The sequence below is a fragment of the Montipora foliosa genome, chromosome 11, assembly GCF_036669935.1.
Source record: "Montipora foliosa isolate CH-2021 chromosome 11, ASM3666993v2, whole genome shotgun sequence".
In the NCBI taxonomy this organism is placed as follows: Eukaryota; Metazoa; Cnidaria; class Anthozoa; order Scleractinia; family Acroporidae; genus Montipora; species Montipora foliosa.
In genome coordinates, this window is record NC_090879.1 from 21,678,081 (window position 1) to 21,692,770 (window position 14,690).

Consider the following 14,690-nt stretch of genomic DNA (forward strand, 5'->3'; position numbering starts at 1 on the left):
CCGATAGCCTGCGTGGCAGGCCGTAGAGGGGGAGGGCGGGAGGAGGAAAGAGAGTCGGGATTTCAATTGATAAGTGCATTAGGAGTACGAGTTTTCTGTATCGGGCACGCGCAGTACGTTGAAAGAACAAGACTTTTCAAAGTGTGCGTGCTCAGAACTGTGACCTCGTACTCGTAGTGGTCCTCATACTCAAATCTGAAGGTCGCTCATGTCGATGGACCGCTTAACGTATTCAAAACTCAAAATGTCAGTCACTTCCTACTGGAGACCTGTATTCAGACAGAAGCATAAGGATTTACATCTTGTATAAAGAGACTTGTCAAATCTCTGACAGATTTCGAAATAGTTATAAACACACTTAAAAGGTTTCATGACGTAAATTTATCACACTTTGCATTATGCTTTCTTGGTAATTTATCACGTTAAGATCCATTTTAATGTTAGTACTTAATTATCATGTAGTGATTTAAGGTATTTTCTTTATAGTTTTTAATCTTTTTTCTGTTGCAAAGTTCTATTCAATGAATGTTTGTATGAGTTCTCCTTTTAGCTCATGGATGACGCATGCCTTGAGGTATCGAGGGCAGTCCGATGGCACTCGCTCACGAAGGAACTGCGCTTACGCCGGATGAAAGAGATCTGTCACATATGATCTAGGGACCTACTTTATCTCCCTCACTGCCTGTCGGGGACAAATATCTGAAAGTGTAGCGAGTATGAGCGATCTGCGAGTCGAAATCACATCATCATGGTACAACGCTCTGGCAAGACGTCCAGAGGTACCGCTAATGATTCCCTGTTTTATCTTTGTTGTTGTTTTTTTATCTTGTGTTTTGCGCATTTCGTTTGGGATGCGCGCAATTCCTGTAGTTATTATGTTGCGCAGGCATGTATTTTTTTAAAAAATCGCATCTGAAAGTACCATATTTAAAGCAAAACGCCTCTTTGTAAAATATATATGGCTTTCAACGAGAAATTAGGGTGGGGCGTGCAGAAAGGTCTGTAGCATGTGGTCTGGGGTCCGACATTTTTCTCCCTGCCTCAAATACACTTAGTGATTCTCTCCGTCATATTTTACGGTGTATGTTAGACTTCTCAAATAATTGGCGATCAGTATCCCCTTGGCAACACTGAGTCAACTTGTGCGCAAGTCTAGGTGTATCTTTGCCGTGCGTTCTTGTTGCCATACCGTATTAAAAGCAACTCCTGCTTCGGTACGTTAAGATAATTGCCACGGTGACGAGGCAGCTGTTTCCGGCTTGCTAGCTGAGAAATAACTAACCTGCGATCAGGCGTTCTTTTCTTTAGGGAGGGTGTGAGATGAAATTTCGGGTTGAAGGATATGATTTCAGGCCAAGGAATAACTTAAGTTAATAATAACGATCATCTTTTGATCAAAAAGAGGTCAAGTTGGTGGCTTCTAAACTCAACTACTATTGTGCCTTTGATTAGCCAAAGACAAAAAAAAATCTGTAGTAATATGCATAGAAATGGTCTGCGATTTCCTTTCCCATGGTTTCACAGCTAGAAATCGTGTGCCGATCATCTACCTTTTCGTTTTCTCGTAACCGATATAGCTGTCTTATAATCCGGCCTTCAACTAAAATGGTAATCCGTTTCTTCAAACTACATGGAGGCATTCATTTTAAGTAAGGAAAAAAATTTGATAGCAAATGCACTTGGGTGGTTGATATATAAATTCAAATTGATGCTAAAATGTTTAGCTGAGAATCCGACACGCCTTAGAAATCATTATAAAGAAACCTTTGCATCTGTTTATTTCTTGTAGAGTTTTACCGTCTTTTTCACGTTACGTTTTCTGCTTGTGTTCGCGAACAAAACCTATCACGCGAAAGTACTACAAAAGAACGTAGACATTTCGGCTTTCTTAGCAGGGGATGGAATATGTGATGCAATTTAATACCCACAACATTGGGTTCTGCTCCAAATGGTTGCTGTTATGAAACGAAAGGAAAACTAAGTGAAACTTTAATTTAAAGGACACCAAACGAATGCATTTTAATCAAAAAGCTTTACTCTAAGCCAATGAGATAACCCTCCTCAAGCCAATACATGAATCTCAAGTTGATTATGTCTTTAATCTTTTCAATATTATGCAAATTTAACGCGATCAGAACACCTGCGGCATTTAAAAACATAATAATCGAGTTTCACAAATCATATTCATTTCACACCCTACTTCGAAGGCCGTCACTGCTATTTGAAGCAAGGATACTCCTCTTATTCTTCCTTAATCCGCTTTCTGTCGAAACAACTTGGGAACTTAAAAAAACCTCATAATGGTATTTTCATTTTTGCGTTACTATCATTATTTTGTTTGATGTCTTAAAATTTGTTTGATCTTTCATCGTTTTTTTGCTTGCAAACAGGTTCATTTTTTTCTGTGATTTAACATAGGCCGCATTTGCTCTTTAAATAATCGTTCTTTGAAAATTCTGTTGTGAAGCGTGAATGCATCTCTGTCCACGTTGGTCAAGCTGGTGTTCAGATTGGAAATGCTTGTTGGGAGTTGTATTGCTTGGAACATGGAATTCAACCTGATGGTCAGATGCCGAGCGACAAGACAATCGGCGGTGGAGATGATTCCTTTAATACCTTTTTCAGCGAAACCGGGGCAGGGAAACACGTTCCTCGAGCAGTGTTTGTGGATTTGGAGCCAACTGTTGTAGGTAAAAATATAAATAAGCACTTTCTTTCGCAATAAAACCAAGTAAAATATGCATTTTTGCTTGGCGTTTCCCGACATTATTCCCGAAAGCCATAAATAATAGATCAGGTCATGTATCCGGCACATTTGCTGCGAAAGACATATGACATGCCGTAAATTAATCTCCACTTTTCATCTGAAGAACACTGTTTTTGATCGTGTAAAAAGTATAGAAATTTCCACTACCAAATGTTTTTTTAAATTCCATTTTACAGACGAAGTCCGCACTGGCACCTACAGACAACTCTTCCATCCGGAGCAACTGATAACCGGCAAAGAAGATGCCGCTAACAACTACGCTCGCGGGCATTACACGGTTGGAAAGGAAATGATTGATCTAGTCCTCGACAAGCTAAGGAAGCTCGTAAGTGAAATACTTTAGTTCATGGCATGTAAAGTGTCGAAACTTGGAAACGTCAGGATTTTAAAAAGTCGTTTTCCGACGCGATGCCGAGTCTAAGGCGAGCCGGCTTCGAAGGCTCCATTGCATTAAGGACGTTCGCGCCCATTGCTGCTGCGCATCTTTTTGCACATGTCACGCACACGTCATGCATCGTAGACCACGCAAGTAAACACGATGCTAAAGGCGCAAACATTTTCCACAAGAATGGAACATGAAAGTATGTGGCATCATAGGATAGCTGTGGACCCAGGTCTTCTCGGAAATGTCACGCAATGGCGTGACAGTGCGAATAGACAATCGCTTTGAGAACTTCGCAGCGATTTTACTCTCTTGAATGCTCGGTGACCCCCATTTTTCTTTCCGTAGATCACTTCCTTTCTTGATTTTGTCCATTTTAACAAAAAACAAAAAAAATCTGTACGTGAGAAGTTACAAATATTTGGCCTTTTATGCCTTTGTGCGACCGAAGTTTTCTTTCTTAGACATTAATAACATGTATCGTTTTTCAAGGTCTATTTCACTTCAGAAAAAGACATCAGCTGCAAAGGTTAATTTAGTCATATTAGTTATGTTGAACCGAGTACGTTCACCTGATCTAAATTTCACTCATGTAGCTTTTTTATTGCTGACAGTTGTAAGGTAAGATCGTCTTAAAGTAACGCAATCTTCTAAAAATGCACCTCATGATCTCGAAAACGAGCACGGTGACCCCCAATGTTTTTTTGCCTTTTTGGCAAAAGTAGATCATTACCTTTCTGCGTGGCAAGTTTAAAAAAAATCTGTACGTGGGAACGTTTTGGGCGCGAACGTCCTTAAGTTCAAGACGAAGCCAACGACTTGAAGTCGAGTATAGTCTCCTTTGAAGGCCTTTTAAATTACAAATCAGAACCATTGCTCGGTCAAGAGCAACGTTTTAAAATGGAGAAATGGTAAGGAACTTTGGTCATTCCCCCCCCCCCCCCCACCCCCCCACCGTTCCCTTCAATATGTCTGGCTATTTGATTGTTTTGGCAACTCGTGATATGAAATTTATTCCTTTTAAATTACAGATGTCGGGGTACTTTGTGGATCAAAACTTACATCAAATAAATGATCTGAAGTCTCTTCTCTAAATAAGCGACTGTGATACGCCTCTTACTTTAATTGAAATTCTCATACACAGGCTGACCAATGTACAGGCTTGCAAGGTTTCCTCATCTTCCATTCCTTTGGGGGAGGTACTGGCTCTGGTTTCACATCCCTTCTTATGGAGAGACTGTCTGTAGACTATGGCAAGAAATCTAAGTTAGAATTTTCCATTTATCCCGCACCACAAGTGTCAACAGCGGTAGTTGAGCCTTACAACTCCATTCTGACGACCCACACCACTCTGGAACACTCTGACTGCGCTTTTATGGTGGACAATGAAGCCATCTATGACATCTGTCGTCGTAACTTGGATATTGAAAGGCCAACGTACACCAATCTGAACCGTCTGATTGGACAGATTGTGTCATCCATCACCGCTTCTCTCCGCTTTGACGGCGCCCTCAATGTGGATTTAACTGAGTTTCAGGTTTGTAAGCAGAATCGTATGTATAGCTCTAAAAACGCGAAAGGTTTTTTTAGATGGATCAAAAAAGACCCGTAGCTCTTCGCATAGAAAGCAGTCACAGGAAGGGAAAAAAAAGAAAGAGTGAACATGCGGGTTAGGGTTTATATATAATGTGAGTGCGACTTGGTCGTATGTCCCTCCCTTTCGTCGAAGGATGGAGGGACGAGTTTCCTTGCGGATGAATTTAGCGTCTGTCGCGCTGGTTAAGTAAAAAATAAAACAAGAAGACTTAACGCATGATAATGAATTTAGAAACGCGACAAGTAGAGACATTCTACTGGAACCAAGCTTCTAATAATGTCATGTGATCACATTTTCCAACAGACCAACTTGGTACCATACCCGCGTATTCACTTTCCACTGGCCACTTATGCGCCCGTGATCTCCGCTGAGAAAGCCTATCACGAGCAGCTGACTGTTGCTGAAATCACAAACATGTGTTTTGAGCCAGCCAATCAGATGGTGAAATGCGATCCACGTCATGGCAAATACATGGCTTGCTGTCTGCTGTTCCGAGGTGACGTGGTACCGAAGGACGTGAACGCAGCCATAGCAACAATCAAGACCAAGAGAACCATTCAGTTTGTTGACTGGTGCCCGACTGGATTCAAGGTCAGAAAAAGTACTGATAATAGCCCATAACCAGAAGTCTCGATCTGCGATAGAATGCGTACCATAAGCTTTCGGTGCTGTCTATATTTAGGACGGCTTATGCTAGACTTTCCACTTATAAAAACGTGGCAGTCTTCCGTCCCTTGTAAGATCCATGATTTTGCATTAAGTACCCGTATTCAAAATTTATATAATAGAGTAAACTGATTGGTCAAGGCAAAATGAGAGAGACACTTCTGGCATAAAGGAAATTACCACAAGAACACTGATTTAGAACGCTGCCAATCAAAGGTTATCAACTTCAAGAAAATGGAAGGGTGGGTTTCTAGGATACGGGAAAATCGGAGTACCAGAAGAAAAATATAATATCGGATCGATCATGTCCAAGAGAACTATGGAACTGAACCCCTCCTCCTTGCTCTCGCCACAGCTCCCCAGTTTCTTGAGAATTTGAAGCTGGTGTAACACTGTAGAATTCTTTTCATAAATTTACCTAAACAAAAACTTGTGTATGCTTTTTCAGGTTGGTATTAATTATCAGCCCCCGACGGTTGTCCCTGGAGGTGACCTGGCCAAAGTTCAGCGTGCTGTCTGTATGTTGAGCAACACCACAGCAATCGCGGAAGCATGGGCCCGTCTGGATCACAAGTTTGATCTGATGTACGCCAAGCGCGCTTTTGTTCATTGGTACGTGGGCGAGGGTATGGAAGAAGGAGAATTCTCTGAGGCGCGTGAAGATTTGGCTGCGCTTGAGAAAGATTATGAAGAAGTTGGTGTGGATTCACAGGAAGCAGGAGAAGAGGAAGATGATGGAGGAGATGAATATTAGGCATCAAGCAGACAATAAACTTAGTGAAGATGATTCTTTGTCTTACACAATTTCAACGAAAGTAAAAATGAATGTTCTCAACCACAGCACGCATTATGTGTTTATTGAAACTTAACAGACTTTTTGGTGAATCTAAATACTATTATAAAGGTAGACCGAGAAGAATAATTTAGTCTGACTGGCCACATTTTTCAAGGGCGCATGCCTTTCCTCCGTTTATTATCTACTCCTATGATAACAGCCTACCCTGGAATTTTCTCCACAGGAATTAACGGCAATAAGCATAAAGAAAGAGTCCTAGGTCATTTTATGTGGGAAATTAAACATGACTTAAATGATCATTTTAAATTTTTGACAGTGACAAATGGTACAGAACTTTCGAATCGGCCACATAAGGTTTATCAATCACAGAGAAAGACAAACATAAATGGTTGGTCTAAATGGCAACTGTTTCCCAACATCATGATCGCAGCTGGTGTATCAACGTGCGCAGTGTGCGAGCACAGCAATTATTCTTCCTTTTATTGGACCTTTTTGTTCAAAGATGCTCTCTCCGACGTTACACTATCCGTCATTGCTGCCTAAACATCCAACAGATCGAATCTTGATGCTGTGTCGGCGATGAGAAGCGGTATGAGTTTCAGCTCATCCTATCCACCCTCCACATGGCACATGAAATCACGTGATCTTTTCACGCCATCTCGATTAACGGTAATGCGTGTCACACCTGCGACTTTGGGTGCGTAGGGTCTCTTTGTCACCCCTTAGAGGGAGTCACTGCTGCCCCCGTTTTAACAAAAGTGAACCTGTACAGTCTTCCGACTGCTAGGATTATCAGTTAAATATGTACGTGCGTATGTAGGACCCAGTTTGTCTCTCCCTCGTTGCCTTGTCAGGAAAGTGTATAATGTATCTGATTCATTTTTTTTTTATTTCACATATTTACACCATTTTCAAACAAAACTATATAATTTATGTTACATACATGTATACAGACCTGCAAACCCCTGATAAACGAAAATCTGGAGACCCATGAAAAAAAATCTGGAGATTCTATTTTTTTCCCGATCAAGATTAAACAAACCCCTTTTCCATCGAGGTAAATCATTAACAGTTTATTTAAATGTTTTATTTGTGTTCCCTGTTGTAAGAAGATGCAGCTTTCTTTGATGATTCTAATAATTTCAATTTATGGCACAAGCATTCCTCGTTAATTTCCCATTTTTATTCTGATTCAACAACTTAAATCATTTCAGAATGATCTTTCCCAAAACCCGTGAGACTGAGGAGCCTTGTCGTGAGACCGTGAGAAATGACAAAAAACCGTGAGAGTTGGCAGGTCTGTCAGTATATGATGACTGTTTATACGTATATCAGTATTATCTTTATAGTATACACAAATATTCAACTAGACAACATCTTAGTATGGTGTATCTGATTCATATCAAGGATCGTACGAGGGAAAAGAAGTTGCTAAATAGTACAGGGCATGGGCTACTGAAGTTGGCTGGAACGGCACGGAATTTTGCTGAACGTCGAACTCCGAACGTTTAAAATCGGTATTTGACGGTAATAACTATACGTATACACAACATTAACTAAGAGCTAACCATGTTAGAAATCGGCGCCAAGAACTAATTCTGCTAATTACTTAAGACATTCACCAGCATAATTAAAAGCAAACCATTCGGCGTTTTGCAAAATACCCTTGCCTAACGCCGAATGGTTAATAGCTTTCAAGTTTGGTAGTACATTTCGATTCTGCGAGTCTAATTGGCGCGTGTCGTGGGAAAATTGTAGCGGGTACGTACTTATATTCATAAAAGCTAACCTTAGACGTAAAAACTTTTGTTTAGGCCTAATTACGCCTAAGGTTAGCTGTAATGGATGTTTAGGATACTTTTTCTATTCTGTATTTCTGAATTCAGGATTTTGGCTTTCCAAAATCTTCAGGACAACTTATACCGGCCCCGCGACACGCGACAATTTACCCCCGACACGCGCCAATTAGACTATCGCCATTTCTACATTTATTAGGTCTTAGCGCCGCTTTCTAGTATGGTTAGCTTTTACTTAATGCAGCGTATATGTACAGTTATTACCAGCAAATACCGATTTTGTAACGTTGAGCGTTTGGTGTTCGGCGTTCTGTAAAAGTTGAGCCAAAAACTGCTCGATACGAACTCTGGGATCGTAATCTGATAAGCAAACGCGTTCTTCTTCCCACCAAAGATCTGTTTTTTTTCTGGGCTCTAGAATTGTTCGTTTCCAATGGTAATGGAAGATATTTCTCGAAACTCAGTTGATCATCGAGGGTAAGCTTATGTCGGTAATTAAAGTACAGGAATCGAATTCGTTTTATTTGCGCTTGGTGAAGCAAGATGCGAAAAGATGGTTAAAATATCAGTGGGTTGGATTGGAACCACGTCGTCGCAGTTTTCGTAAACTTCTCATTTCATCCGTGTCTTGTACTCCAGAATAGATTGCCATCTTGCCTGTAAAAGTGAGCTGAATGTAGCGATTTCTTGTGGTAGGCTCAATCACACACTGGACTCATTCAAAGCTGTTTATATCACAAGGTTTTGTGTGTTTTTTTTTTCGGGGGTGGAGTCGTAGGTTGAGACGGGGGCTGGGTGCATATGTTTACTTCGAATTTTTTCTTACTGATAAGGACCACACGTGTGTTTCTTGACCAAGCGAGGTAATTTGTAAACTAACGGATATACTCAGTGATCTAGAAATTTAACTCCAAAAACATGTAGACAAAAATAATATTGCTATTCGGAATTTATTTTTATTTTTAAGGTTGAATTACAAGTACAATGATCATGTATGGATTTAGAAGAGAGTGGGTTTAGTCAAATCAGATGTTGGTCCGTGTGATTTTAATGGGTGTCTTTTTCCCTCAAAATTGAAGCTCAAGCATCGAATTTGGGCTCGTCTTCTGTAGGCTCTCAGAAATTTATGACTTAACTAATAAGACTAGAGTTAAATATATTATTAAACAACATCTAGGTCCTCTTTTGCTCTGTCTTATACCAGATGCTTTCATCCTCAATTCAGGTGTGAATAGGTTAATAATGTTAACTGTAGGTAGTCCTGCACCAACAAATAATTTAATTCCTGAACTGAATGGATCCAAAGGATTCATAATGCAAGCTTAGGATGAAGATAATAAAATTATAAATGTGGCCTATGAATACGTAAGACAGGGGACGACCTGCCATTTGCAAATATTTATATATTTCTTTTTAATATCCCTCCTTCTATGATCTTAATGCTTAAAAAATATCATGTCTCGAAGATAAGATGTTGCAAAATCTTTTAGTATTTACCATGATGAGAAACAAAATGCTTTGGTTCCAATTAAATGTTTTAGTATATTGAGCCCAGATTGTATATGAAATGATATTTTTAATTTTTAGTGAGCTTGCGTGCTTTTTATTGAATTTGTTTTCTTGGCTTCTAATCTAGTGATAAAAGGGCATGTTTTTTTACTTGTTTTTTTCTTTTTTGAGAAATAAATCATTTATGTCCATTTTGTTTTGCTTCTGGATTTCTGTTGATTACTTCCTAGAAGCCAACAAAACAAGTGAAAACCGTAACCCATTGACCCCTGGGATTGAGACCTAATAGGTTTTCTCTGTCTAGCGTCAGACAATTTTACTCGTCAGTGGGGGGGGGGAGCAGTTCAGGAGTCAATGGGTTAATTGTGCGAATGTTCTTTGGTTAAACAGCCAGTTGTTTGCCTAAATTAAGGCCAATTTGAGCAAAATTAATTGACACTGAACATTGAGCTAGTTGCTTGGCAAGAGGTAAAAAGGAGAACCAAGACATCAGGGTCTTCAGCAGGATTCAAACCTATGACATCCTTAACAAGTTTTCATTTATTTTAGACCCAATGAAAGCCCAGTCAGACATTTTCTATTCATTTGTCAATTTTCAGGATTAAGCTCCAGAATATCATCCAGAAGCTTTCTGAACACTGTGATATTAATTATCTGGAAAACCTTGAAGCAGTGACTGTGAGTAACTAAGTCAAAGTGATTATGCAGGCAAAATTTAATGTTGGATTGCTTTGTCGCTGCATCATATTTAACTTCAAAAGTTGGCAATGATTTGCCAAAAACACCATAGTATAAAAGTAGAAGGTGTTTATGATTTAGGAGGCAGTGTGGCTCAGTGGTTAGGGCGCTTGCCTTGAAATCCGGAGATCCAAGATCAAGACTCACTCTGACCACTTGTTGAATTTGTTCCTGGTAGTCCCTGGTTCAACTTCACAGCTGCACTTGTAAATAGCCAACTGGTTTGCCTCCGGCCAGTTGGGATTCTTAATCGTTGTTATTCTGTTCCGTCGTTTCGTTGTGTTTCATTGGCCCTGAAAAGTGCCGATGGGGAGCGGTCAATTAAGCATGTATTGTATAATTCGTATTATAATTTTATGATTGTTTGTGCAGCCTTTCAATTATTGCTCTGAACTCCCTTTGTAGTCACAGTGTATCTAACTTGTTTTTGGTGAGCATTCTAACATTCAGTTGGCTAAATTTTGTATCTTTTTTTAGGGTGATAAAGAATTGACAAATTTTCAAATAGTACCTGGAACCAAGAGGTGAGAAATTGTGTCACTCATAAGTAATAAGTTTGTGTTGGGAATTACTAGAACTTCAGTTCTCTCAGAACCATTTGTGTGTCCATATCAGTTGTATTTAAACTGCGTTGCTTCATGCACTTGTTGTTCTTTTGAATGTTTTTAAGGGTAATTTAATTAGAGAACAGTTTTATCCTGATAATGCCAGATTTGCCATGCACAATAAGTACAGCTATACGGTGACTAATTATTATTATTGTTCACATTGCACCACATTAATCGTAAAGCAAGCTCATTTTTGTCTTTATTCAACACAATTACTGGCCACGTCCTTCCTATTTTGTCATGAGTTGTAACATATTGATAATATAATATCCTCTGTGGTGGATTGCAGCGATGGGGCAGAGGAATACAGTGTGAGGTGTTCATGCCTCATGCTGTAGAAAGGGTAGAACATCGAAGAAGTCTTGAAAGTTTGACCGGTCCTGTTGTTTTTGCTGTCTTTCAGGAAAAATGAGGATGGCATTGATCCTGGATGTAGTAGTTTAAATAGTTCTTATAAGGGAGTGCACTACACTACTGCAAATAAACGGACAGATGAAGAAAACATCAACTTAAAAATGAAATGTGATGGGATTGAATCTGTTAAGAAAAATGGTCATACTGTTGAAATTTTATCAGAACTGCCTCGTGAAAGGATTAGTGAACGGATAAAAAGTTTCAAGTGTAGAAAGGCAAGTTACATTGATCAAGACTGGGTCAATCCAGATCAAATAAAAGTATGTGGGGGGAAAATCCCTACATCATCAAACAGGAAATCTTCACAAGATGAGAACACCAAGACTGTAACTCCAAAAGGCAAGCAAAGAAAGAAGCAAGCTCAAAGTGTGGAAGAATATGTCAACAAGGCACCGGTGATCCAAGTCGGTAATTTAGTGGGTCTTCGGCGATGTTATTTGTGTGCAGTTATGTTTGTGGAGAAGGACGAACTAATAAATCATATGAAAGCTGTTCATGGATTAGGTAAGTTAAGCGTCTGACTTCTTTTACTGAATACCATTTTCCTACGTTGACTTTGCAAAGTACAGGACCATTTTTTTTTTTTGTGTCGTTTGTTTTGAAGGGAACCAGGGGCAGGGGTGCTTTGTTGTCTGAAGGATCGTGCCCATTTAAATTAATTTTAAATGTCTCCTTACAACTAGAAAAAAAATGAACCACTGTATAGGGGCAGGCCTGCTCCGTTTTCAGTACATTTCAGATTACTTCTGAGAGGCCTATTATAATTATAATTAATTTACGACATTGATTCACTAACAACTTCACAATGGTTGATGATGTGATAATAAATAATATATTACTGTTTGTTTTTAATATGTAACTAAATTGGAGTTGGATGGACAATGTTCTATTTTAATTATCTGTTGTTGTTATCACGATTCTTATTTGCCCAAATTTATTTTTAGATGACAAAATAACTGTCAAGACAGAAAAAACTAAAAATTCACAGAATGAGGAAAAAGTTACGGGTAAGTTAAGTGTCAGTCTATAAATCATGGTATTCTCACTCATATACAAGTCATGTTGTTGCCATTTTATGGCTTTGCCAAAGAAAAGCACCTGTTCCAGTCTTGTTGGAGAAGTTTAATACCTGGTTGGGTGACTATCTGGGAATACCCTTTCAGTACAATATGGGACTCAGGCTGGCTATGTGCTCATTAACCATGCTTCCCACCTCTCTGTTAATATGTGGGCTGAATTTTAGTCAATATCATCTGGACTTGAGGGTTATCTTTGGTTTCCTTGATCAAAAATTATCAATTCCAAGTTGCACAAGATTACATCTGGCACTTAGCTTCAAGATGATCCATGAACAATAAATGCTTTCAGGCTTAATTTCATCAAGCAATCCAGTCCCCAAGGCTGCTAAATTGACCCGTGATGAGCCTACTAATACCTATATCTATACCCATACTTTAGTAGTGCATCTGAAATTTGCAATTTGGTTATTCAAAATGCATCATTCCATTGCGCTATATTCATCAAAGTTGACCATGCAAGAGGTAATTTCATATTTGTAGTGCCAGCTCAAAAACATCTTGGTATAGACAGAATGCATAAATGGCAGCCAAAAAAATATTCTTTTGTTTATGTGCTAATTAGACTCACTAGCCTTGTTTGTATGTACAAAATACAAAAGAAATGTTGCTCGAGAGCGAGGCTAGTGAGTCTAATTAGCACAAAACAAAAGAATATTTTTTTGGCCGCCATTTATGCATTCGGTCTATAGTTTGCTTACATTTCACTTTGCTTCTATTTCAGATGAAAAGCCCTTCAAATGTTTGCAGTGCGAGTCCTCGTTCAGAAAAAATAGCGGCCTTAAACAGCATGTAACAAGACAGCATACCCAAAATGCGGCACAAAATTCCAACCCATGTAAATCTGACCAAGTTTCAAGCAAAAGTACTGGATCCGAGTCAAGTGACAGACCTTACTTATGCCAGGTCATATTAGAGTAAAACTCTGTGGTATGATTCCACTGGAAATCCATTGCATTATTTGTCAATGTCAGAATAATATTGACCATGGCATGCTTGTGTAGTGGAATATCAGTGAAATTATTCTTTGAGTGAAGGAGCTGACTCCATGCCATGCGACAGCGATGTCAATGAAAATGATAATAATAATAATAATAATAATAATAATAATAATAATAATAATAATACGAGTATATTTAACAGGGGTAACATATCTCGTTGGTAACATAATATTATTGGTAACCGTAGATTTCGCTATACACTGTGCATGCTTTGTACCAAGTTAAACATCTTTATTGGTGGGTAGAACACAAGTTGGCCATCTACAAGCAGGTGGTTGGGTAATAGTTGATCTCAGGAAATCTGGGATTGTAAGATTTTTTTTGTTCTTTAATTAATTAATTTAAATACAGACCAGTTAGCATTTTGTGTGAAAAAAAGTGTCAGATCATAAGTAATCCATGGTCACAGCTTGTGTGAGTCATTTCACTGAGCTGTAAAATAACATTGCCTATAACTTGAATATGTTTCTTGCAGATTTGCGGTAAAGCTTTTAAACGGAAGCACCATTTGCAAGAACACAGCTACATTCACTCTGTGGACAAACCATTCAAGTGTGATGCTTGCAGTAAAACGTTCAACCAAAGAATATGCCTCACTAAGCATCTTCCCTGCAGAGCCGAGCACGAACGACGAAAACGGAGACCAAACACAACTGCTACTGTAACAGCAACTGACACTCAAGCATCAGAGCATTGGAATAAAGAGAAATATAAGATTGTTGATGTTAAAGCATTGGCTGTTGAGCAAAAGGGTGAAGAATCACCTGTCCAGTGGAAACTTGCATCCTGAGTACTTAACTTCACATAGAGACAAAAGTCAAATCAATGGGAATGGATACAATGACAGGAATTGTTCAGAGGTCCACTCCCTCCTATCCACTGGAAAACTGCTGATGTGAAAGATTCATGTAAGCCTGCAGCATGCAGCCAAGCACACGGTCTGCATGGTGGCTACACTATAACCTGGTGATTCCGTGGGGAAGTCACTAGTAGAAGACAAAGAAACATGTGCAAAAATCATTGTGCATGTGGAAAAGCTCTCTTGATGTGCCATGTTGAAGCAAAGTCCACGAATGAGTAAAACACAAAGCTACAGTGCACATAGTAAAATTTGCTGAGTAATAGTCCTTAGAGTTTGACTTTCTTGTACTCCCATTTAACTGTGGCTAATTTTTGTAGCGATCCTCTAAAACCATTTTAAAATCCTCTTGATCTCAACATAAATTGTTTTCAGACATGTTTTTCTCTAAATTGGTATGAAACCAAAGGGACTGAAAATTATAATTTTGTATAGTATTCATTATTGCATCAAGTGTTGTGATCACATGCACAAACTTACA

The 14,690-nt window shown here is 39.0% G+C and overlaps 2 protein-coding genes across 2 annotated transcripts; both read left to right on the top strand.

Annotated features, from left to right (window-relative positions):
* The first annotated feature begins 2,172 nt into the window (after window positions 1-2,172).
* Window positions 2,173-6,250, top strand: LOC137977604 (tubulin alpha-1D chain-like). The gene is made up of 6 exons (XM_068824884.1): window positions 2,173-2,303; window positions 2,468-2,690; window positions 2,944-3,092; window positions 4,294-4,686; window positions 5,050-5,337; window positions 5,861-6,250. The coding sequence occupies exons 1-6, from the start codon at window positions 2,301-2,303 to the stop codon at window positions 6,164-6,166; spliced, it is 1,362 nt and encodes a 453-aa protein (XP_068680985.1). The 5' UTR covers window positions 2,173-2,300; the 3' UTR covers window positions 6,167-6,250.
* A 140-nt stretch (window positions 6,251-6,390) lies between these two features.
* On the top strand, window positions 6,391-14,156 carry LOC137977605 (zinc finger protein OZF-like). The gene is made up of 7 exons (XM_068824885.1): window positions 6,391-8,481; window positions 10,113-10,191; window positions 10,729-10,775; window positions 11,263-11,777; window positions 12,218-12,280; window positions 13,074-13,255; window positions 13,826-14,156. The coding sequence occupies exons 1-7, from the start codon at window positions 8,438-8,440 to the stop codon at window positions 14,138-14,140; spliced, it is 1,245 nt and encodes a 414-aa protein (XP_068680986.1). The 5' UTR covers window positions 6,391-8,437; the 3' UTR covers window positions 14,141-14,156.
* Window positions 14,157-14,690: the final 534 nt, after the last annotated feature.

What these genes read in the sequence shown, in the direction of transcription:
- LOC137977604 (XM_068824884.1), top strand. An exon ending in TTTGGAGCCAACTGTTGTAG is followed by an intron (nt 2,691 to 2,943) that starts GTAAAAATATAA and finishes TCCATTTTACAG; the next exon opens with ACGAAGTCCGCACTGGCACC. An exon ending in GGTGCCCGACTGGATTCAAG is followed by an intron (nt 5,338 to 5,860) that starts GTCAGAAAAAGT and finishes ATGCTTTTTCAG; the next exon opens with GTTGGTATTAATTATCAGCC.
- LOC137977605 (XM_068824885.1), top strand. Translation starts at nt 8,438, where the DNA reads ATGGTAATGGAAGATATTTCTCGAAACTCAGTTGATCATCGAGG. An exon ending in AACTCAGTTGATCATCGAGG is followed by an intron (nt 8,482 to 10,112) that starts GTAAGCTTATGT and finishes GTCAATTTTCAG; the next exon opens with GATTAAGCTCCAGAATATCA. An exon ending in ATAGTACCTGGAACCAAGAG is followed by an intron (nt 10,776 to 11,262) that starts GTGAGAAATTGT and finishes GCTGTCTTTCAG; the next exon opens with GAAAAATGAGGATGGCATTG.